The sequence below is a fragment of the Salvelinus alpinus genome, chromosome 4 (genome assembly GCF_045679555.1).
Source record: "Salvelinus alpinus chromosome 4, SLU_Salpinus.1, whole genome shotgun sequence".
NCBI classification, from domain to species: Eukaryota; Metazoa; Chordata; class Actinopteri; order Salmoniformes; family Salmonidae; genus Salvelinus; species Salvelinus alpinus.
The window spans coordinates 66,541,589-66,566,388 of NC_092089.1; the positions used below are offsets into that span (position 1 = coordinate 66,541,589).

Consider the following 24,800-nt stretch of genomic DNA (forward strand, 5'->3'; position numbering starts at 1 on the left):
GTCGCCACTCCAATGAAGAACAATGCAGGGCCAGGGTCAATCCTAGCCCCCACATCACTGACTCCAGTCAAGAGAAGGTTAGCTTATGTTAATGTAAACCCTCTCACTGCTGCATGCCCTATTACACAATAACCATCCTGGCACGGCTAGCTGAGACAGCTGCTAACAGAAAAAGACCATTGCCCACTTCAAAATCGATCCCTCATACTTTAGAGAGAATACACAGGAGGCTATGCATCCCACATGATGGCCCCCTATTCCCTGTAGCCCTATGGACCCTGGTCAAAAGTAGTGCACAATATACGGAATAGGGTGCATTTGAGACGTGTCCTAAACCACTGTGTTCCTCTGATTACAGAACCCAGCAGTGGTGTCAGAATGATGTCAGGGGTGTTTTGAGGGTGAGCAGGCCCTAATGAGGGCTATGGTTCCAGTGTATCACATGCTATATCAATAGGCGTGACCCTAGCCTGCATGGTATCTCAATAGGCGTGTCCCTAGCCTGCATGGTATCTCAATAGGCGTGTCCCTAGCCTGCATGGTATCTCAATAGGCGTGTCCCTAGCCAGCATGGTATCTCAATAGGGGTGTCCCTAGCCTGCATGGTATCTCAATAAGTGTGTACCTAGCCTGCATGGTACCTTAATAGGCGTGTCCCTAGCCTGCATGGTATCTCAATAGGCGTGTACCTAGCCTGCATGGTATCTCAATAGGCGTGTCCCTAGCCAGCATGGTATCTCAATAGGCGTGTCCCTAGCCTGCATGGTATCTCAATAGGCGTGTCCCTAGCCAGCATGGTATGTCAATAGGCGTGTCCCTAGCCTGCATGGTATCTCAATAGGCGTGTCCCTAGCCTGCATGGTATCTCAATAGGCGTGTACCTAGCCTGCATGGTATCTCAATATGGTGTGTCCCTAGCCTGCATGGTATCTCAATAGGTGTGTCCCTAGCCTGCATGGTATCTCAATATGGTGTGTCCCTAGCCTGCATGGTATCTCAATATGGTGTGTCCCTAGCCTGCATGGTATCTCAATATGGTGTGTCCCTAGCCTGCATGGTATCTCAATAGGCGTGTCCCTAGCCTGCATGGTATCTCAATAGGCGTGTACCTAGCCTGCATGGTATCTCAATAGGCGTGTACCTAGCCTGCATGGTATCTCAATATGGTGTGTCCCTAGCCTGCATGGTATCTCAATAGGTGTGTCCCTAGCCTGCATGGTATCTCAATAGGCGTGTACCTAGCCTGCATGGTACCTTAATAGGTGTGTCCCTAGCCTGCATGGTATCTCAATAGGCGTGTCCCTAGCCTGCATGGTATCTCAATATGGTGTGTCCCTAGCCTGCATGGTACCTCAATATGGCGTGTCCCTAGCCTCAATATCTCAATAGGTATTTTGGGGGCCCTAAGCGGGGGAGAGAAAAATTACATTATAGAGTGAATTTCCTGCAATTCTACACATTTTGCCATGCAGGGGAGAGGCTTATGCCTGGCCTTGAATGTCCATACTGTATCTGTCTCTCCTCTCTCCTACACACATACACTCTCTCTCTCACACACACTCTCACACACACTCTCTCGATGTGCCTCAGTGCCTTACTGAGTGAGCCGTTCGTTCACAGCACATGAGCTCCACTCTAAGCTGCTCTACCTGCTGAGTGCCCACACATTGGATTAAGGCCGCTGCCTGCCTGGCTGGGACTCTCACTCACGTACCTACTGTAAGGGTGTGTCAAGGACGGGGCTGCATACACATCTGCGTCAGTCGAATCACCCAACCATTACTAGGACTGCAACAACAAGGCATGGCCTCGTGGTCAGCCAGTCTTTCTAACATTGTTCTGGGCTACAACAGTCGTCACAATTGCCAATTTGTGAGGAAAGTTGCGAAAAACACAGTAATTATAAACTCACATCTCTGAATTTGTTCCAATATCTGTCCTTGTCGTATTGAGACACGGTGCTGAGCCATTTGTCGTTGTCCAACGCGTGGCCAATGTTTTTGTTACCAACCACGGTTCCCCCGCGCCTGCCCTCCGCACGCAGCAAGAGAGCCGCGAAAGGCAGCAGACAGAAAAGCATCTTCTGAAAAAAAGAGAGAAGGGGAAAGAGAAAATGAGAGAGAAAGTGACATTGAGGACGAGAGAAATTAAGACAGCAAGGGAGGTAAATGAGCCTGCTGCCTTGATGCGCATGATGTGGACTAGGCATAATTGTTCATACAAGTACGCGCCTACGTGTAGGTTAATTCACCTGCACTTTGTCATGGATTGAAAATGTATTTAATGATGTAAATATGTCAGTATCCAAATGGACAAGAACATGATGTTATTCAATCTATTAGATTGGATTAATTTGATTGAGTAAATACCGGAGATTGCCTCTTATGAAATTGCTGCTCCTCCTAAGCTGATTATAAACATTTGGAGACATATCGCATTTGCACACCGTGGCAGATGGAGCACGGGAAACCGATTAGCTCGTGAGGCTCTCAGACGGTATAAACAGGCAATTGCCGTCTACTTGGAGCGCGCGCCTCTGTCGTCTCCTTTTACCAAACCGGGAGTGAACCAGAAATACGTAGACTACATAACTCTCTCCCTGTCCTTATCATATGCATACAAATCTGTCTCCACCGGTCCAAGCTCACAAACACATCCCGCTCTTCCATCCACCTACCTCAATTAGCTTGTGTCCAGCTCCTGGGGAAAACAGAGTGGGTGGGAAGTTTCTACTGCTGTTGTCAGTTAGACGTTTTTTTCGGTCAGACTGTAGAGTAGCCTAATTATCCACGGGACCTCCGGTAGCTCTGAACTCCGCTGTAATACTGACAGCGACCAGGAGCAGCAGGAACAAGCCTCCGCAGAACTGTCTCTCTCCCACCCTCGGTAACTCTTCCGCTCAGACTCCGCCTCTCTGATAGCGGGCTCTCTCTCTTTCCCAATCGCTCCCCCGCTCACTCCTTCACCCTCCTCTATACCTCGCTCTCCATGTCTCCCTCCCTTCCCTCTCTCGCTCACAGTTTCCCTCTCTCTTTCTCTTTGCAGTGCAGAGAGCTGGTGTGTCATTGATTTACAACGGGGGGAATGGTGCATTCACACGGGAATAAGCGGAATGTTTGTTGTTTCAAGGCGAAATTTCCAGGTGATACTACTGCCAATAAGTGGGATATTTTTTGGGGTGATGGATTATTTTGTACTTTCATGATTGATATAGTCCTACACACTTTTTCTCCACAGTTGTTCTCCCTATATAACTTTTATTGTCATCAAAATACAAGCCGAGTGAAGCCTAGGCAGTCTCTTTAGAATGCACTTTTGAGTATAGTCCTATAGCGTATGTCAGTGTTAGGCAAAGAATTGAGCACTGTGAAAATATCTGTCACTTACAATTATGTTTATTATCTGCTATAGGCCTATTTCATATAGCCTCGAGTAGTCTCCCATTTCAATATGGCCTGTGCGCGTCGCCTTCTGACTGGCGAGCGCTATTCTTTCAGCACAGCTTTCCTTTCAGAACCACGCGGCGCGCACGATGTCACTGGGGAGCAGAGAGGAGGAACTCGACTGGGGAAAAACAAAACGGTTAAAGCCTACACCACACAAATTAAAATCTTGACCTCGAAGCCTGTTCCACTGCTCGTTTTCCTTCTTCCCCTCTTATCAGGGACTGATTTAGACATGGGACACCAAATGGGTCAAATTAATTATCAGGTAGAACAGAAAACCAGCAGGGTCTGTCATAGCAGCCAAAGAAAAATGGGTCCGAAACAAAGCGTTTCTCTTTCACGCCTACGTGGCCTGCGGTGTAAGTGACACGGTCTTTATAATCTTTTTTATTTAACATTTATTTAACTAGGAAAGTCAGTTAAGAACAAATTCTTATTTACAATGATAACCTACTCCGGCCAAACCCTAACCCGAACGACGCTGGGGGAATTGTGCGCCACCCTATGGGACTCCCAATCACGGCCGGATGTGATACAGCCTGGATTCGAACCAGGTACTCTACGCCATATTGAGATACCATGCAGGCTAGGGACACGTCAGAAGTTATCTAGGGATAACAACTATAGAGAAAAAGTGTGTAGGACTATATCAATCATGAAAGTACCAAATAATCCATCACCCCAAAAAATATAATTCTTATTGGCAGTAGTATCACCTGCAAATGTGGCCTTGAAACACGCCTCTTGCACTGAAATGCAGTGCCTTAGACCGCTGCTCCACTCGGGAGTCAAAATAAGCGGGGATCATCTCTCCCAACCCAGTCCCCCCACATCCTCTCTCATCTCTCCTGGCTCTAGGACCAGGCAGGCCGACATATCTGCACTCTGAGTGGATACGGAGTGGCTGTCACTCCCCGGGGCTATTTTCATCTGGTGCGCAGTGTGACTGATGATACATGCGACGGCAGCGCCACCGGTGCGATGAGCAGCAACCAGCCTGATTTGGACGTGTAAAAAAAAAAAAGTGGTACTTTTTTGCTTTGCTCTGATTTTTATAGGTCTTTTTTGTATCATTATGCCAAATGTTTATCAAAGCCATGTGCACATAGCCTTATTGAAAAAATGGCAAGATAATTCTCACTTAAAATGACACCAAATCATTTCATTTTGGTATGATTAAACGCGTCAATCTAGTCTAGCAATGTCGTTTATACTCGGTCGTTGGCCCCCAGAGGCCTACGTGATCCCACCTACTTACCAATATTCTAAATAAATGAGAAACGACTCAAATACGGAGGCAATGGCTTCACGCCTGCTAACGGCTGATAAATGTAATTGGAACTTTTAGATGTGCGCTCAGGTGAGGAGAAACAATATTGAAAGGCGTTTCACATTACTCACGAGAATAAATCCCGTTGGGCTAGAATTTTTTTTGTTAAAAAAAAAAGAATTATCAGAATGTTCATAAAGCATCAACCCAACTCCTGGCTTTCCATCTAGCTCTATTTATTGTCGTTGCTGGTTGATTTCCTTCTAAAAATTGACGTATAATTAATTAGGCCTATTGACGCAATAATGAGGGGTGGAGAACGTGACTTGAACCTACAAAAAAGCACACTGTTTGTGACGTCAGTGCCATCTAGCGATGGACCTCTAACTTATTGGAACAATATACATTTTTATTTTATTTCTTATTTAACTAGGCAAGTCAGTGAACAAATTCATATTTTGCAAATGACGGCCTACAAAATATATTTGAGTTACTGTACTAACATACAGGTCATTCCAACGAAGGTTTTAATTCAGATCAATTGGTTGAGTCCTCGGGTAAAAAAAAAAGAGGCGGCAAGTTTTTGGAAACGTTTAATAATCATCTCTAAATAATATCATCATACATTCTCATTTTTCCCTTGTAGGTTTATGTACAATGCATATATGTGGTTAACAGTGGACTTCAACCCGCAACACACAGAGTAGTGGAACACATGCTTGCATAAGGCACTATCTGGGGAGAAGAGAGGCCAATAGAGAAGAGAGAATGTCTGTGACAGTCCACACAGTCACATAGTTTGTATGAATGCTCAGCGTTCCTTTAGACAATACTGGAGGCTTCCCAATGCTAGGGTCCCTCTGGTCTCGAGGTTGTTGGGACAGGCTTTGGGTAAAGGCTGCTGGTGTAGGGCATGGCAGTAGGATGAAATTGCCCCTCGACACTGATCTAAAGTCATTTTTGGGTTTGCCACCAAGGTTAGTATATGTGGAAGCCAATCTGATCGGGGATCTGTTTTTACAGGCAGTTCTACCCAGGTTAGGCAATGTTGTGTGGGGTTCACCAGTGGTTTCTTTGAGCAGCGGTGTCCTCATCTATGATTCGTGGGAGCCGGCCACTTGCCCCACCTTCTAGGTAACCTGGCTTCACAGCAGACGTCTCTGACAGTTTCCTTTTGCTTTTGTTTAGGTCTGGATGTATGGATGGATGGAGAGAGAGAGAAAAGAGAGAGAGAGAGATGATCTATACATAAGGTGTCCCCATTAAAAAAGTGTGTTGGTTTTATATGGTGTTTACCGATCACTCACCTGAGATGGCCAGTAACATCTTCCTTCTCGCTCCAAACGTGGACACTCCCACCTCTTTCAGATCCTCGTCAGACAGAGTCAGGAAAGTCTGGAAATCAATCTGCAGAAATAGGGGCATGAAAACACAGTTACTCAGACAGTACATAGATGACTGGATGCTCATTGAGTCATCCTCTGTGCCACTGAAAACATCTTAGCCAGTCCTGCCTATGTAGGCTACTTCAACAGATAGAGGAATGACCTGTTTCTCTGTGAATGTGTTACTCCTATGCCCCAGGGGGCGCTAGTTGTCTGTCTGTACCTCTTGCTGTTGGAACACGTCGACGTACTTCCCCATACCGAGCTGGCTCAGGAGCTCTGGGAGATCGTCTGTAGGCTGGGGGGAGGAGCTCCGCTGGCTAGCAGTCAACGCCCTCACAGAGGACATGCACTCAAAGTAGTTACTGCAGCTCAGGAAGCTCTCCGCTAGGGGTCAGAGGTCAAAGGTGAAGAGGTCAGGGAGGAATGGGGAGAGTAGGGGAGTGACAGAAGGAACAGTTACGACAGAAAGCATGACAAAGTCTCTCTCACATCTTTCTATAGCTCTCAGATGGAAGACATTTAAAGCACAGCTTTGATACTGACTACATTGAAGATCAGCCAGACATTGGAATTGCATTTAATTCAAAGTTGTCTTTGTAGACACACCCTCTCTGTTAAGAGACACACAAAGAAACGTACAGGTTTTATCGGTTCGGGGTCTGTTTGTTGAAGACGCAAATGCCGGGAAGGACGACGTGGAGGAGAAGGAAGAGGAGAAGTTAGAGGGGGAGGAAGAGGAGGAGGAAGATGGAGAAGGGAAAATGGGGGAGAATGAAGAGGATGATCCACGTCTGTCACGCCAGTTCTCTGAATTACTGCCATTGGACACTTTTTCCTTTGCATTCTGCGGGCCCCATGTCTACATGGAGAGAGAGAGAGAGCAAAAGGCAGAAAATAGTGGGAGAGAGGATGGGGGAGAGATGGGGTTTAATTGCATATATTCCGCTTGTTTATACTCCCTTCGCTTTGTTCCTCACTTTTCCTCCAACCCCCTCTCTCACTCACTCTCTCCTCTCTCCCTCCCTGAGGATGAGTGGATGAGACAGGGTGGTAATTGGTGCTCACAGTTTCTCTCCGGCTCTTGGCATTTCTCAGTGCAGGAAAACCAGTCGAGCCAAATAACACTGAGAATAATCATATTCCTAAACAAACTCACACCCAGCTCAATGCCTCTCCAAGCTCGCAAAAAAAAAAATAATCAGGCGGAACACAGATACGCACTCCTAAATCCCCTGGCGCAGAACAACACAGAAGTCATCAGACAGTTCCCACTCGTATCTGTTAACCCAAATTAGCGTGGTGTTCAGTGGCTGTCCACAGAGCATTTAGCGAGGCCAGCTGCTTGACGGCTGATAAACCAAGAGGACAGGTCACCAATACAGCCCATTGAAAATGGATCGTTGGTTGATGTAAAAGCAGGTAAGATGATAACCCTAGTACAGGTGAAATAGCATCACAGGTGATGCTGGTTTAATGCTGGTTTAAACCATTCGGGCCAATTTTCCCCAGCTAAGCTAATAGTAGCTAGTAAGGTGAGCTGTACCTGTTGCTATCCAGGGTTTGTCAGGTAGGGTTTATAGGGATTCTAGTACAGGTAAGATATTAGCAGTTGTACCTGTTGTTGTTGGCCAGTGTTTGCCAGGTAAGGTTTGTAGCTGCGTCGGCTGACGTTGCGTAGCTCCTTAACAGCCTCGGCAGGCATGGACTTAGAGAAGCCCAGACCACTCCAGGTATCAGTGGGGGTCCGAACCTCTGTCACCACCGGATTCCTCTGCATGGCTGGGAGAGTAGAGATAAAATACATCTCACACACACACACGTAGGCTGCGTTAACACAGGACGCCCCATTCTGATTTTTTTGGGACAAATTATTGGCTCAAGATCTGATCTGATCTGATTGTTCAAATGACCAGTTATTGGCAAAATATCAGAATTAGACTGCCTGTGTAAACGCAGCCATAGACAGATCAGATGGACACACACAAAAACAAACACACACATAACTTACTCTAAGAAACATACACACCAAGTTATAAATATAAATCACTCACAAGCAGACACAGTGGTTTAATTGGTAAGCCGTGGTTGTCAGGTGTTGAATAATGCAGACAGAGAACAGTGTTTAATTGTATTTCATTTAACAGTGTTTAATTGCACTGATACATAATACTTAATGAAGAATCTCATAGGCATAGACGCTAAACACATTGAAATTAGTGTGAGAGTGTGTATTACAGGATCCATGTAGGAGTGTGTGATGTGTAAAAAAAAAACGGTGTGTGTGTGCGTGCGCACGTGTGTGTGTGTGTCTAGCTCTCATAGATAGACACATGAGTATCGTAATGACCACGAGGCAGATGGCTCATTCAAACTGCTAATTCATAATCCCATAAAGCAACACTGAGGGAATTTAGAACCATTTGGCTAAAGATCCTCAGAATATCCCTCATTTTGAATGATGGTAAAGAGAGTGTGTGTGTGTGTGTGTGTGTGTGTGTGTGTGTGTGTGTGTGTGTGTGTGTGTGTGTGTGTGTGTGTGTGTGTGTGTGTGTGTGTGTGTGTGTGTGTGTGTGTGTGTGTGTGTGTGTGCGTGCATGTGTGATTGTGTGGCTGAGACAGTGTATCAGACACCAGAGTGTGTACATTCAGTGGGAGTAGCAATGATCCTCTATCTAACTTTGGCACGGCGCAGCCCATAAGTGCATCCCCTCCATCACCTCTCTGGCAATGTGCAGCACGTAAATAGGTCCTCTCTCTCAAGGCTCTGGCTCATTAATGGGTTCCCTCCGTCACTGATCTGAATAACAAACACGAGCTGCCTCGTCTCTCAATAACAGACAGTGGCAAGTGACCCATCCCAATGATATGCGATGAAAGCTAATTTGGCCAGGTGCAGCTGCTAAATGGGTCCCTCTTGGAAGGACTCCTCTGCAGGTCCAAAAATACCTTTCTGTGTGACTGAACCCTGGACAAACCAAAATGATGTTTTTAATGAGCTGGGCATCTGATCACACAACAAGGCAGAAGCATTTAAAAAGGTCTAACCTCTAGTTGCCAGCAGTTTCTTCATCTCATAGTCATAATCCTGCAGAAACAGGAAAAGGTGGACAAAGCCAGTAAAATAAAGGAGGAAAATTCAGTTATGTTCTGTAAATGATGTGTCCTTGGGGGGGGGGGGGGGGGCTGATTTACTGAGAGAACAGAAGATGACTTGACCTAGCGCGTCCTGCCATTACCGCGGAGATAAACATGTTATCCCCACGGTAACCTTTGGTTCAGGGGCACCAAGTGGACAAATAAGGGCAAAAACAACAACTACCACAAACACAAATTCTTAAAATTTGATTTTGTAAGACTCAAAGAAAGAGGTCAAATCAGTTGGTGAGACAGTCTACAAAGTCACACCGTGTGACACATAATATACTCCTCTATATTTCTCATTCAGGTTTTTTTTAAGTTCTAGCTGCAACAAACCTGTTAACAAATCATTTGAAATCAGAGGGAGTCTCACCTCGTTCCTTGACACATCAGTGAGAGTGTCCTGAGTCGGAGTCAAATCCCTCATCAGGCTGTTCCGTCTAGTGTCACTCCTCTCTCCCCCAATCTCTCTCAGGCTGTTCCGTCTACTATCACCCCTCCCTCCCTCCATCTCTCTCAGGCTGTTGCGTCTCTCACGCCGTCCTCCCTCCATCTCTCCGTCCAACAGTCTGCAACAGAGCAGCGGCAGCGAGACCAAGGTCAGGTCTGAGAGGTCAGGTCTGAGCCACAGAGTGTGAAAGCTGTTTTGTAGGACTCACTTAGCCAAGTAGCTCTCTCAACTAATCCAAGGGCAGTAAGGAACATTGAGACATGATACTGGTGAGAGGGAATGAATAAATGCAATACCTGTACCTTTCTGACATTATTATTTAGAACGAGTGTTGCTAAACTGCAAAAAATAACCCTGCGGTTCCAAATTCTCTTGTTATTTTCCAGAGGCAATATTAAAAAACAGCAGAACAAAAGGCTAAACATCTACTAAATTAAGATAAAAATGCAAATGTTTTGTTTTATAGTTTTTCATTCCCTTCTGAAAAAAACAGGGGCTCCTATCTAAGATCAAATCCACAGATATTTGGGCCCATCCAACCAAAATCCTAACCTCACCCATTGTGTCTAGGAACAACTTAATGTCACAGTACACTCCCTAGTGTGAATGTGTTCACCTCATGACCTGGCCTGTTGAGTGGCGTCTCCCCTGGTTGAGGAACCTGCACACTTCAGGACCCTGGAGGCTGCTCCTCCGACTCATCATCCTGACCTGGCTCATGACATCACTCAGCTCTGATGTCATCGAACCAGGGCTCTCGTCCTCGTCGGACAGGCCGGACGGATCCTCGTTTTCTGGGATCTGGGTAAACAGAGGTGATCTCATTGGTCAAACCTGATCCTACTGATCCAATAGCACCACCCTTAGGACAACTGCAGAATCAAATGCCCTGCAGGGAAACGCCTTACTACTATATCAATCGCAGGGGGTTGGTGGCACCTTAATTGGCGAGGACAGGCGCATAGTAATGGCTGGAACGGAATCAATGGAATGGAATTGAACTCATCAAACAAATAGTTTCTATGTGTTTGATACCATTCCATACACTCCGTTCCAGTGATTATTATGAGCAGTCCTCCCCTCAACAGCCTCCTGTGGTATCAATCCATTATATCGCTCACTCTCTCAAATTCTCACAGTACTTCACAGAGTCTAAAACGAGAGGTGTAAATGTGGTTGTTTTTTGTAGTGTTGCATGTTAGTTATATGGATTAATACTGGGATCTGACGGTGTCCCGATCTCTCCACACCTTCTCCAGTTGCCTGCTCTCTTTCCCCTTCAGTCCCATCCTCACGTCCTCAGAGGGCGGAGTCAGGCCTGGTGGAGGTGACGGGTGGGGTTTAGATTGGGAAAAAGAGCCAATCACAGCCTCAGTGGTGGGCACTGAGCCTAAAACAAATGGAGATCAGATTAGAGATTAGAATAGGACAGGTGAAAACAGTGATACGTAAATGAAAAGACACTAACACACACACACACACCATGGTCGGAGAGGCGGAGTTGCTGCAGCAGCATGTTGAGCCAGTAGTTGGTCAGCCCGTTGCCGGCCAACCTAGGGTCAGAGTTTATCTTGGCTGTCATGGCGACCTCGCTGGACTCCAGCCCTAGCAGCAGCCTCCGAGCCTCGTACAGACTGGAGATGTTCCTCTCCAGACCCTTTACCACCACTGACTGGGAAATGTAGTCCAATACACAACACCATGTCATACGAACCAGGAAATGTAGTCCAACACACAAAACAATGGGAGAATCTCAATTGCATACTCCTCATGTCCTCTATCCTCTCTCCTCTCTCCCCTCCTCCTTCTCAAAACCCATTGGAGGCGATGGTCAGAGGGGAGGGACCGCTTTCTCATCCAAGGGATTTTGAGAAGGAGGCGAGGAAAGAGGAGTATGCAATTGAGTATGCAATTGAGATTCTCCCCATGTCATACAAACCAGGAAATATAGTCCAACACAGTACAGTGCTTCATCAGACACTAAAGTACCAAACATTTAGCAATAATTTGACCATAACACTTGCTATAGCACTATTGTACCTTGGCAGTCTGTTTGACTTTGGGTTTGACGCTGATGAAGACCCCCAGACTCTGCATCATCTGAGCCAGTTTACGAGGGTCTGCCTCCCCATCCTCACGCATGTCAAACATCAGACACACAGGCAGACAGTCCTGTAGAACGACAACAGAGGGTTTTCTTACGGGTCCTCTCTTAGAAAACTCTCCACAGTGAACAAGGTTCCACTTTTACCTGTAATCTAATTGTCTGTCTGGTTGAATCAAATAATCAATCAAAATAAAAACGTCAACTTTGACCGCTCCTCACCATGAGTTGCTGCCTGGCCAGACACACTCCGTCTGGGCTTCCCTGGATGAGCAGCGAGGGGGGGTTCTGTGGGGCGCTGAGGTCTGGCAGAACTATCTGGGTCTGGGTCTGGTGCATGACCCCCATGAAGTGGGCTCCGTTCTGCCCCAGCAGGAAGAGGTGCTGCTGGGAGGTCACGTCCAGCTGGGTGCTGACCACCCCCATGACCCCACCCTGACCCCCAGCCCCGAGCTCTGACCCCAGCAGCAGCTCCATCAGCACACACACTGCCTTCTGTTAGGGTTCAGAGGGAGAGAGAGAGAGAAGGAGAGAGACATAATATGACATTTGAAATGTCTTTATTCTTTTGAAACTTTTGTGTGTTTAATGTTTACTGTACATTTTTTATTGTTTATTTCACTTTTGTTTATTATCTGTTTCACTTGCTTTGGCAATGTAGACATATGTTTCCCATGCCAATAAAGCCCCTGAAATTGAAATTGAATTGAAATTGAATTGAGAGAGAGAGACAGAGGGAGAGAGAGAGAGAGACAGAGACAGAGACAGAGAGAGAGAGAGAGAGACAGAGACAGAGAGAGACTGAGAGAGACAGAGACAGAGAGAGAGAGAGAGACAGAGAGAGAGAGAGACAGAGACAGAGGGAGAGAGAGATAGAGAGAGAGAATGTGTGCATATATAGAATCATATTAAATTAATATTCTATTTCAAGTGGAGGTTTCTCTTTATGAAAGTAAGTGTGTGTGTGTGTGTGTGTGTGTGTGTGTGTGTGTGTGTGTGTGTGTGTGTGTGTGTGTGTGTGTGTGTGTGTGTGTGTGTGTGTGTGTGTGTGTGTGTGTGTGTGTGTGTGTGTGTGTGGCTCTCAGTACATCTGTGTTCCACTGACCTTGATGGCGGCGGAATTGCCCTGCAGTGCTCTAACCACACAGCAGCTGCTGTACAGTCTGGGCTGGGCCCTAAAGCTCACACTGACCCCCAGAGCCTGCGCCACCTGCTGGATGACCGGCGACGCAGCGTCCGGCAGGGCCTGGGACACCAGGGTCACTGGTAGGTCAAAGGTCAACACCAGCGGCTGAAGGTCCTGAGGGACACAGAAGAGGGAAGGGTGAGAGGTCATGATGGTGTATAGATCACATGCACAAAATAAAGATGAAGGCAACCCATGCATTAAGATGGAGAGACACCGACTCGTATCCTCTTCCTGGCTGCCTCCACCCCTTGGACAGGCCCAGCGATGGACACCTGGACAGGGGAGGCAGAGAGAGGGGAGAGACAAAATAAGATTGCTTAAGGACAATAACTAACAGGCAGTACCTGGTTGCTAAGGGACAATATCCAGTTACTAAGGTGCTGTACCTGGTTGATTAGAGACAGTTGCTAAGAAACTGTTCTGGGTTACTTAGAGACAGTACCTGGTTGCTCTTTTCTCCAGTGACGTTGTGGCGGTTGGAGTCGGGGAAGTGGATGTGGCATGATGTCATCTCCATCACCTTCTTGATGTTCCCGCCCCCTTTCCCGATCACATGGGAGTGTTCTGTGTGGGCCACGTCCATCTTCAGGGTCACCTTGTTGACCTGGCTCAGGAGAACATGGGTTTAACTAACTGTATTTAGTTAGTTGACTTAATTACATGTGAGGTATTTGATTATACTTCAGTTTAGGACACTCACCTTTGTCTCCAAAAGTTCTAGAATTTTCTTTTTGGCCTCTAGAACATTAGCTCTTTTCCCATCCACTTTCACATGGGGGTCTGCATTATCGATACAAGAGACAGGATACAAACATTTAATCTAAAAGACATAGTAGCAGGCAGACTCTGTTAAATCTTTTGTATAATATTGAATATCAAGTTGTATAGGAGATTGAGACAGATTGAGACAGCTTGTTTGAGTATGGAGGTGTCAGGTGTTCTAGATCAGATAGAGGTAACATCACCTTTCTTTGACTTGGCTCCTATTTTCAGCTTGGATGGCCATTTCACCTGGGTGTTGGTTTCCACCATCACCTGCAAGACAACATGCCAGAAAAAACAGGTGTCAATATGTGTGTGAGACAGAGAAACGAAGGAGTCCGAAAGACAGGTGTTTTACCACGAGAGTAACACCAGTCCATACATCCCACACACACACACACACACACACACACCAAAACACGTCCTATTCAGAGAAGACAATACTTAATTAGCATCTCAAAGAGGTTCATCACCGCCGTAACAATGACAAATTGCTGAGAAACAATGTCGACAGTCAGTCTGTGACCTTTCATGTTCTCTATACAGATTTCCTCTGGTAAATCTGTAGACTTTTAATTGCATGTAGTTTCATTTCAGTGAGTTATTTCCCACATTATATGAATGTCTGCCTATCATTTGATTTATTTTATCTCCATCCTTTATTCTCAGTGTCAGTGTGACCTTCGTTCTGCATACTTACTCTCTCAAAGAACTCTTCACCTGTAAGTCCCTCTCCATGTCTAGGGGCTGAGAAAACAGAAAGAGATGAGAGTGAAAGAAGAGAGAGACAAAAAGGTAGAGAGAGAGTAACTTATTGCACATAATCGGAGGTATAAAGATATACAAACACACATTCATCTAATATCAACAATAATCAGACAGGGTTACTGGTTAATGGTTTGCTTGTGTCTAAGCAACACTTTTCTTCAAAGACAGAAGTATGTGAGATCTAAGGGTCAACATTTAAACAGGGAGAGTTGAAATTTGCAGAGAAGAGGGGGGACGAGGGCTGGAAGGTGAACATGTTTTAAAAGGCCATCGCTTCACAATGACATTTACAGGGTGAGGGGGGAGCCCCCATAAAAAGCCCCCGTCCTCTGATCGCCATGGGTTACGCTCCCCCGAAACCGAGGAATGGGCGAGCGAGCAGCATGGGGCGGAGAGAGAGGGAATGGGGGGCACCAAAAGCCAGCCCCAGAGACAGCTAATCGCGTCAAAAGTATTTCACTGACGCATGGACCCCCTACCCCACCAGAAATTAAATAACAAACAGTGTCACACTCAATAAATTGATGGAAAACAACTAGGAGGCCTATCCCTCTATAGTTATTATTCACACCCTAACGTCCCAGATCTCAGTCCCAACACAGCATGCTAACTAACACTTAGGGGAAAGAGAATATGATGTTTATCAAAAACTGGCTGGCTGGCACAGTGTGATTTGCGTGGCTTATTCACAGGACTACCCATGCAAACACCCATTCTCTCTCTCTTTTACACACACACACACACACACACACACACACACACACACACACACACACACACACACACACACACACACACACACACACACACACACACACACACACACACACACACACACACACACACACACACACACACACTCTATGAACAACATGAAGCCGCTCAGATACTCAGATTCTTCCACATCAAGGCTGAGGGAGAGAAGTAACAGCCTCTAATTCACTACTCCTGTCAGAGTTTCCACTGTAACACAGGGGAGGAAGTTTGCCACAGACCTGCCTCTGCACTGATACCCAACAGAGACAGACACCTCCACACTATTGTCATGACAGAATGGGAATGATGATACTACAGCAACTGAGCCTCACGCCTGTGAATGCACAAGCAACCTTATCTCATAAATCATCAAGGCAGAAACTTTAACCATGCTTAACAACAATGACGACAGCTGCTTAATGACCTGGCAATTATATACGTAGGTGCTGTGCCAGACAGATGCTAAGAGCTTCTCAGGATTCACATTATGCAGAAGAACCGTGGACAGCATTACAATTAATGTACTGTGAAGTCAAACGTTTTTCTGAGTCAACTCAGGTAACCGTACGAATTTATGGAACGCACTATCGCGATTCAATCTTGGTCAATTTATGACCACACTGGAAGTCAATGCATAACCACAAGACCAAGTCTCACCTGTTCAGCAAACTTACCATACAGCATGGTCTCCAGTTTCTTCCTATCGATACGGAATCTCTCCTCAACCCATTCCGGGTCCGAATGTTCACCTACCACAGGCTCTGGTCCTGGTCCGGAGTTACCTCCTTCCTCCTCGTCCTCATCCTCCTCTTCCTCTCTGTCGCGGTGGGACGGGGATGGGGAAGGAAAAGGGGTCTGAGATAGAGTCTGGTCCTGGTTTAGGATGGGTCCAGGACTGGGTTCTAGACTACATTCTAGTCTTGGTTCTAGGTGAGGCTGGTATTGTTCTAGCTGGCTCAGGATGGGTTCTGGGCCGGGTCTGTGTGGTTCTATCTGGGTAGGGAGAGGAGACCTTTCCTCCGTTGTGGTGGCCATAGTAAGACTGAGAATCTGTCAGTGTGTCCAAGGAGACGGAGAGAGAGACAACGGGAGAGAAACACCCCCTCTGCCCCCCATAGCCCCCCTTACATCCCCGCCTCCACACACACACACAATACTCTCTCTCACACACACACACACACATTTCAATAGGCCATAGATAGAACATGAGGAGGGGCATAGGTGGCTCATAAGAGGGGTTATAATAATACTCTATGCACTAATCCAGATGTCCTACTTTGAGGATATGACACTGGCAACACAGACAACGTCAGAAGACCTTTGAATACCAACTATACATAGGCAAGCAGACACACACATTCCATCCTGATCAGAGATGCATTTTTCTACAGAAATGAAGTGAACCCAAAGTGCCACCTCTTGTACTGAGGGTCCCCCCGAAACCTGAATGAGAGGAAGAGGGCTTGAGATTCCTGAGATGGGGGGGGTCAGGGGGTTTGGATGGGTGTAGGGACTGGTTGGGGAAGGTTGAGGGGTGGGAGGGATGGGGGGACCTGGGCGTTGAGGAACAATGCTGGGGATAAAAGAGCCGCTCCGCTAACAACCAGCTCCAGCTCTGTTTGCCAGAGTTGCCTGGCAACCTGTTTGTTTACGAACAAGCAGGCGGTGAGAAAGTCATAAACTTCAGCACAGAGGAAAGATGGGTAAAGAAAAGAGAAAAGTGACAAAAATAGGAAAAATCCCCACTGCATTTCATGCCGCTACCTGCCCTTTTCCCTGTCCCCCAATCTCCATCCCCAAAAACAGAGTCACAGGAGACAAACTTCAGAACTCAAACAGGGGTAAAACCAAGATGATTTGTTAAACACTTATGTGGTTACTACATGATTCCATATGTGTTATTTTATAGTTTTCATGTCTTCACTATTATTCTGCAATGTATAAAATAGTCAAAATAAAGAAATACCCTGGAATGAGTAGGTGTGTCCAAACTGATGACTGGTACTGTATATAAAGTGTAGTATTGGGATGCATACTCAAAATTCTCTATATCTGACACGGTACAGGTTTCTTATTTTTTTTAAGCCCATAACCATGTGAGTGAGGTGTATAGTTTTGTTTCAAAGTAGATTTGTTTAAGACTACCAAGAAACACTGTGTGACCCTGATTTTAGCCCACTGCAGTAAAAGGTTCAAACTAGGATGATTCGCCTGAGGAAAACTAGGCAACTCTGACGTACATCATCCCCATGGAAACTGTCTGGTTACAAGGATTTATAACTCGTTGATTTTAAGTTAGATTAAACTTGACTTCACAGTTCCAGCTCCTCTGCAACTCTGTGAAAGAGCATGAGCGTCTTCCAGTAAGAATGGTGCGTCACTGTTAACCCTGGAACAGCAGCAAAGAGAAAAGCTAACCACCACACCTGTATCCTAGGGCCAAGGGGCCTGTTGTTTCCAAGGGTCCCTAATCCCTGCCAGGAGACCCAGTGTTCAGGAATGAGCCCTTTGTATGTGTCAGACACTAACACCTGCAAAATTATGACATGCATGCACTATGCGTGTGTGGGTGTGTTTTTATGTTTCTGTGTGTGTGTGTGTGTGTGTGTGTGTGTGTGTGTGTGTGTGTGTGTGTGTGTGTGTGTGTGTGTGTGTGTGTGTGTGTGTGTGTGTGTGTGTGTGTGTGTGTGTGTGTGTGTGTGTGTGTGTGTGTGTGTGTGTGTGTGTGTGTGTGTGTGTGTGTGTGTGTGTGTGTGTGTGTGTGTGTGCGTGCGTGTGTGTGTGTGTGTGTGTGTTCCAAAAAGTCTGTTAAATATCTGCCCCCGAATTAAGATTCAAAAGGTATCTGCCGAAAGAATCGGGTGTCAGCTTTGACATGACAACTTGAGTTTGGAAAAAAAAACTAATGTTTGGTTATTGAATTACAGTAAGTGAAGTGGATTTACACCCGGTAACAGAGTTACGGTAACGGAATTACATCATGCGTCCTTGATCTGTAAATGCTACTTATGGATATGAATGTCATTCTCGTCATGGCGATGTATCCTGAATAGGTACAGAAAGGTAGAAATACGCAATATCATCCTTTGCATGTATGGCTATTATTCTAAATGACCTCCGCACACAAACAAGACCACATTTGTAAAATAGGGACAGCAGGGACTAAATTAAATTAAACTCGTTTAATGTCAGCTAGACAATGACGACACTGTTTTGCAGGAGTTTTATTGTATCCATGTTGATGTTTTCGATGGTGGCCTGGTTTGGCAATCTTAATGTAGGCGACAAAAACAGGCTAGACAGGGTGGTGAAGGAGGCCAGCAAGGTCATCAGGCTGCAACAGGCACAGCTCTCAGAGACATCCAGGAAGCAAGTGGTGAGAAGTGTTAACAATCGGTGAATCTCGAACCAGCCCCTAGCTCCGACCAACTCACTCAGAGGGCCCTCCGTTGTTACTGTTGCTGAGGACACTCCCAGAGGGCGACTTCAAGAGTGGCGAGGGGATCAAATAGAGACTCTAAAAGTCTAAGCTGTTGTGTTGGGGGGGCTTACTAAGCTAACATCTGGAATTGTTTTAAGATGATCCTAGCATGGATCATTTAGCTATTTGATTTAGAAGTTTAGGACGCCTTTAAGTATAAAAAATATATATATACAGTATATACAAACATTTAATTTAATAAAATATTGAATTTGGCCTTTACTGTTATAGCACATAGAAATGCAGTGAATAACACATTGATAGGAAGAAAAGACTGTAAAAAAAAGAAGTCATAAGGAATATGGTTTTGAAGTCTGTCCTATATCTAGGAGATATAAGAAACATATTAGTTTTTTTTGGACACATATTTAACCCCTTCTTTTTGTTGCCACAAAGTTCCCTCCATACTTTCAAACGAGTCCCGTGACACTAGCGGGGGTGTTAGAGCAAAGACGGCAAACACCATCATGTTCATGAGTATATCCCCTTTCCATAGAGTGGTCATAACAGTTTCCAGAGGTTTTTGTGAAAAGACCAATTTTTGGGATGTCTCATGGTTTGACAAACACTGCTGTAGCTCGGCCACCTTCAGTCGCAGATGCGGAAGGCCAACATGATATATCTAGCTTAAACTGACGGATTTTGGCGGGGATTATTATGTTACTTAGACTGACGCATGGGCACGTCAATAGACTCTTAAGGATTAGAAACATACTCTAATATTATGTTAAATAAAAGCAACACCAAAATGGCACAATACATTATTTATCCATACATTTCTATTGGGCACGAAATAATCTGAAACACAACCAAACAAACAGCAAATGCATCCAACAAGTTTGTAGAGTCACACGCTTGATGTAATCATTGCGTGCTAGGAATATGGGACCAAATATTACACTTTTGACTACTTTAATATACATAAGTGAATTTGTCCCAATTCTTTTGGTCCCATAAAAAGGGGTGACTAGGTACAAAAAGTGCTGTAATTTCTAAACGGTTCTCCCGATATGAATGAAAATACCCCTTAAATTAAAGCTGACAGTCTGAACTTTAACTTCGTAGTCATTGTATCATTTCTGGAGTACTGGAGTACAGAGGCAAAACAACAACAACAAAAATGTCACTGTCCCAATACTGTTGGAGCTCACTGTATTTCATATGTTACACGAGTTGTGCCTCGAAATCAGACAAACAAATACAGCCAAGCACGACTCCAACGCCATCATTAAGTTTCCCAATGACACAACGGTGGTAGGCCTGATCACCGACAACGATGAGACAGCCTATAGGGAGGGGGTCAGAGACCTGGCAGTGTGGTGCCAGGACAACAACCTCTCCCTCAACGTGATCAAGACAAAGGAGATGATCGTGGACTACAGGAAAAGGAGGGCCAAGAACACACCCATTCTCATCGACGGGGCTGTAGTGGAGCAGGTTGAGAGCTTCAAGTTCCTTGGAGTCCACATCACCAACAAACTAACATGGTCCAAACAGTCGTGAAGAAGGTACAACAACGCCTATTACCCCTCAGGAAATTGAAAAGATTTGACATGGGTCCTCAGATCCTCAAAAAGTTCTACAGCTGGACCATCGAGAGCAGCCTGACTGGTTGCATCACCGCCTGGTATGGCAACTGCTCGGCCTCCAACCGCAAGGCGCTACAGAAGTTAGTGCGTACGGCCCAGTATATTATTGGGGCCAAGCTTCCTGCCATCCAGGACCTCTATACCAGGCAGTGTCAGAGGAAGGCCCTAAAAATTGCCGGACTCAAGCCACCCTGTGTCACGTTCTGACCTTTATTTTCCTTTGTTTTTGTCTTTAGTTAGTATGGTCAGGGTGTGAGTTGGGGTGGGCAGTCTATGTTATGTGTTTCTATGTTGAGGTTTGTCATTTGGCCTGATATGGTTCTCAATCAGAGGCAGGTGTTTTGCATTGTCTCTGGTTGGGAACCATATTAAGGTAGCCTGTTTTCACTGTTGGTTTGTGGGTGATTGTTCCTGTTTTTTTCTGTGTTCACTAGTTCGGGATTGTAGCTTCGTTGGTTTTTCGTCTGTTTATTGTTTTTGTTCATATTGAGAAGTATTCTAATAAATTATGGATACGCGCTGCGCTTTGGTCCTCCTCTCCTTCTACCGACGAAAGACGTTACACCCTGCTGCTACTCGCTGTTTATTATCAATGCATAGTCATTTTACCCCTACCTACATGTACATATTACCTCAATTACTTTGACTAATCTCTACCCCCACACATTGACTCGGTACCGTGTATACAGATTGTTTTGATCATGCGGACAGGTATATGTTTCGGGTAGCCTCTGAGAATAACATGTAAACATGGACACGGTGACTGAATTCATCAGGAAGTGTATAGGGGATGTTGTTCCAACTGTGACTATTAAAACCTACCCAAACCACAAACTGTGGAAAGATGGCAGCATTCGCGCAAAACTAAAAGCGCTAAATAATGCGTTTAACCACGGCAAGGTGACTGGGAATACGGTTGAATACAAACAGTTTAGTTATTCCCTCCGCAAGGCAATCAAACAGGCAAAACGTCAGTATAGAGACAAAGTGGAGTCGCAATTCTACGGCTCAGCCACGAGACGTATGTGGCAGGGTCTACAGACAATCACCGATTACAAAGGGAAAACCATCCACGTCGCGGACACCAACGTCAAGCTAAACACCTTCTTCGCCCGCCTTGAAGATAACGCAGTGCCACCGACGCGGCCCGCTCCCAAGGACTGTGGGCTCTCGTTCTCCGTGGCAGACGTGAGTAAGACATTTAAGCGTGTTAACCCTCACAAGGCTGCCGGCCCAGACGGCATCCCTAGCCTCGTCCTCAGAGCATGCGCAGACCAGCTTGCTGGAGTGTTTACGGACATATTCAATCTCTCTCTATCCTAGTCTGCTGTCCTCACTTGCTTCAAGATGTCCATCATTGTTCCTGTACCCAAGAAAGCAAAGGTAACTGAACTAAATGACTATCGCACTGTAACACTCACTTCTGTCATCATGAAGTGCTTTGAGAGATTAGTTAAGGATTATATCACCTCTACCTTACCTGACACCCTAGACCCACTTCAATTTTCTTACCGCCCCAATAGATCCACAGACGATGCAATCGCCATCGCACTGCACACTGCCGTATCCCCTCTGGACAAGAGGAATACGTACATCAGAATACTGTTAATTGACTATAGCTCAGCCTTCAACACCACTGTACCCTCCAAACTCATCATTAAGCTTGGGCCCTGGGTCTGAACCCTGCCCTGTGCAACTGGGTCCTGGACTTCCTGACGGGTCGCCCCCAGGTGGTGAAGGTAGGAAACAACACCTCCACTTCGCTGATCCTCAACACAGGGGCCCCACAAGGGTGCGTACTCAGTCCCCTCCTGTACTCCCTGTTCACCGATAACTGCGTGTCCATACACGACTCCAACTCAATCATCAAGTTTGCAGACGACAACAGTAGTAGGCCTGATGACCAACAATGAGACAGCCCACAGGGAGGAGCTGAGGGCCCTGGCGGAGTGGTGCAAGGAAAATAACCTCTCCCTTAACGTCAACAAAACAAAGGAGCTGATTGTGGACTTCAGGAAACAGCAGAGGGAGCACGCTCCTATCCACATTGACGGGACCGCAGTGAAGGTGGAAAGCTTCAACTTCCACGGCGTATACGTCACTGGCAATCTGAAATGGTCCACCCACACAGACAGTGAAGTGAAGAAGGCGCAACAGCGCCTCTTCAACCTCAGGAGATTGAAGAAATTCGGCTTGGCCCCTAAGACTTTCACAAACTTTTACAGATGCACAATTGAGAACATCCTGTCGGGCTGTATCACCGCCTGGTACGGCAACTGCACCGCCCGCAACCGCAGGGCTCTCCAGAGGGTGGTGCGGTCTGCCCAGCGCATCCCCAGGGACACACTGCCTGCCCTCCAGGACACCTACAGCACCCAATGTCACAGGAAGGCCAAAAAGATCATCAAGGACATCAACCACCCGAGCCACGGCCTGTTCACCCCGCTATCATTCAGAAGGCAAGGTCAGTACAGGTGCATCAAAGCTGGGACCGAGAGACTGAAAAACAGCATCTATCTCAACGCCATCATACTGTTAAATAGCCATCACTAGCCGGCTACCACCCAGTTACTCAATCCTAAGCCTTAGAAGCTGCTGCCCTATATACAGTGGGGAGAACAAGTATTTGATACACTGACAATTTTGCAGGTTTTCCTACTTACAAAGCATGTAGAGGTCTGTAATTTTTATCATAGGTACACTTCAACTGTGAGAGAATGAATCTAAAACAAAAATCCAGAAAATCACATTGTATGATTTTTAATTAATTAATTTGCATTTTATTGCATGACATAAGTATTTGATACATCAGAAAAGCAGAACTGAATATTTGGTACAGAAACCTTAGTTTGCAATTACAGAGATCATACGTTTCCTGTAGTTCTTGACCAGGTTTGCACACACTGCAGCAGGGATTTTGGCCCACTCCTCCATACAGACCTTCTCCAGATCCTTCAGGTTTCGGGGCTGTCGCTGGGCAATACGGACTTTCGGCTCCCTCCAAAGATTTTCTATTGGGTTCAGGTCTGGAGACTGGCTAGGCCACTCCAGGACCTTGAGATGCTTCTTACGGAGCCACTCCTTAGTTGCCCTGGCTGTGTGTTTCGGGTCGTTGTCATGCTGGAAGACCCAGCCACGACCCATCTTCAATGCTCTTACTGAGGGAAGGAGGTTGTTGGTCAAGATCTCGCGATACATGGCCCCATCCATCCTCCCTTCAATACGGTGCAGTCGTCCTGTCCCCTTTGCAGAAAAGCATCCCCAAAGAATGATGTTTCCACCTCCATGCTTCACGGTTGGGATGGTGTTCTTGGGGTTGTACTCATCCTTCTATTCCTCCAAACACGGCGAGTGGAGTTTAGAGCAAAAAGCTCTATTTTTGTCTCATCAGACCACATGACCTTCTCCCATTCCTCCTCTGGATCATCCAGATGGTCATTGGAAACTTCAGACGGGCCTGGACATGCGCTGGCTTGAGCAGGGGGACCTTGCGTGCACTGCAGGATTTTAATCCATGACGGCGTAGTGTGTTACTAATGGTTTTCTTTGAGACTGTGGTCCCAGCTCTCTTCAGGTCATTGACCAGGTCCTGCCGTGTAGTTCTGGGCTGATCCCTCACATTCCTCATGATCATTGATGCCCCACGAGGTGAGATCTTGCATGGAGCCCCAGACCGAGGGTGATTGACCGTCATCTTTCAGGAGACACCTGAAACCCCACCTCTTTAAGGAATACCTAGGATAGGATAAAGTAATCCTTCTAACCCCCCCCCCTTAAAAGAGTTAGATGCACTATTGTAAAGTGGTTGTTCCACTGGATATCATAAGGTGAATGCACCAATTTGTAAGTCGCTCTGGATAAGAGCGTCTGCTAAATGACTTAAATGTAAATGTAAATCTTGAACTTCTTCCATTTTCTAATAATTGTGCCAACAGTTGTTGCCTTCTCACCAAGCTGCTTGGCTATTGTCCTGTAGCCCATCCCAGCCTTGTACAGGTCTACAATTTATCCCTGATGTCCTTACACAGCTCTCTGGTCTTGGCCATTGTGGAGAGGTTGGAGTCTGTTTGATTGAGTGTGTGGACAGGTGTCTTTTATACAGGTAACGAGTTCAAACAGGTGCAGTTAATACAGGTAATGAGTGGAGAACAGGAGGGCTTCTTAAAGAAAAACTAACAGGTCTGTGAGAGCCGGAATTCTTACTGGTTGGTAGGTGATCAAATACTTATGTCATGCAATAAAATGCAAATTAATTACTTAAAAATCATACAATGTGATTTTCTGGATTTTTGTTTTAGATTCCGTCTCTCACAGTTGAAGTGTACCTATGATAAAAATGACAGACCTCTACATGCTTTGTAAGTAGGAAAACCTGCAAAATCGGCAGTGTATCAAATACTTGTTCTCCCCACTGTACATAGACATGGAATCACTGCCCACTTTAATAATGGAACATGT

At 45.9% G+C, this 24,800-nt stretch overlaps 2 protein-coding genes across 2 annotated transcripts in view; both read right to left on the reverse strand.

Moving 5' to 3' along the window:
- LOC139574213 (testican-1-like) overlaps positions 1–3,016 on the reverse strand; it is a 237,221-nt gene extending 234,205 nt beyond the window's left edge. Inside the window, exons 1-2 of the mRNA XM_071398572.1 lie at positions 2,678–3,016; positions 1,913–2,083 (exon numbers count right to left, since the gene is read on the reverse strand). Coding sequence (XP_071254673.1) covers positions 1,913–2,080 — 168 coding nt within the window. The 5' untranslated portion in view covers positions 2,081–2,083; positions 2,678–3,016. The remainder of the gene's footprint in view (positions 1–1,912; positions 2,084–2,677) is intronic.
- A 2,277-nt stretch (positions 3,017–5,293) lies between these two features.
- Positions 5,294–16,333, reverse strand: bicc2 (bicaudal C homolog 2). Its single transcript, XM_071398571.1, has 19 exons — positions 15,947–16,333; positions 14,449–14,495; positions 13,952–14,021; positions 13,687–13,766; positions 13,429–13,590; positions 13,205–13,258; positions 12,903–13,097; positions 12,020–12,292; positions 11,734–11,865; positions 11,176–11,365; positions 10,944–11,083; positions 10,310–10,494; positions 9,616–9,811; positions 9,150–9,189; positions 7,720–7,883; positions 6,744–6,963; positions 6,325–6,488; positions 6,024–6,123; positions 5,294–5,906 (listed from the first exon to the last, which is right to left on the reverse strand). Exons 1-19 carry the CDS (start codon positions 16,305–16,307, stop codon positions 5,776–5,778), a joined length of 2,904 nt encoding a protein of 967 aa, XP_071254672.1. The 5' UTR covers positions 16,308–16,333; the 3' UTR covers positions 5,294–5,775.
- Positions 16,334–24,800: the final 8,467 nt, after the last annotated feature.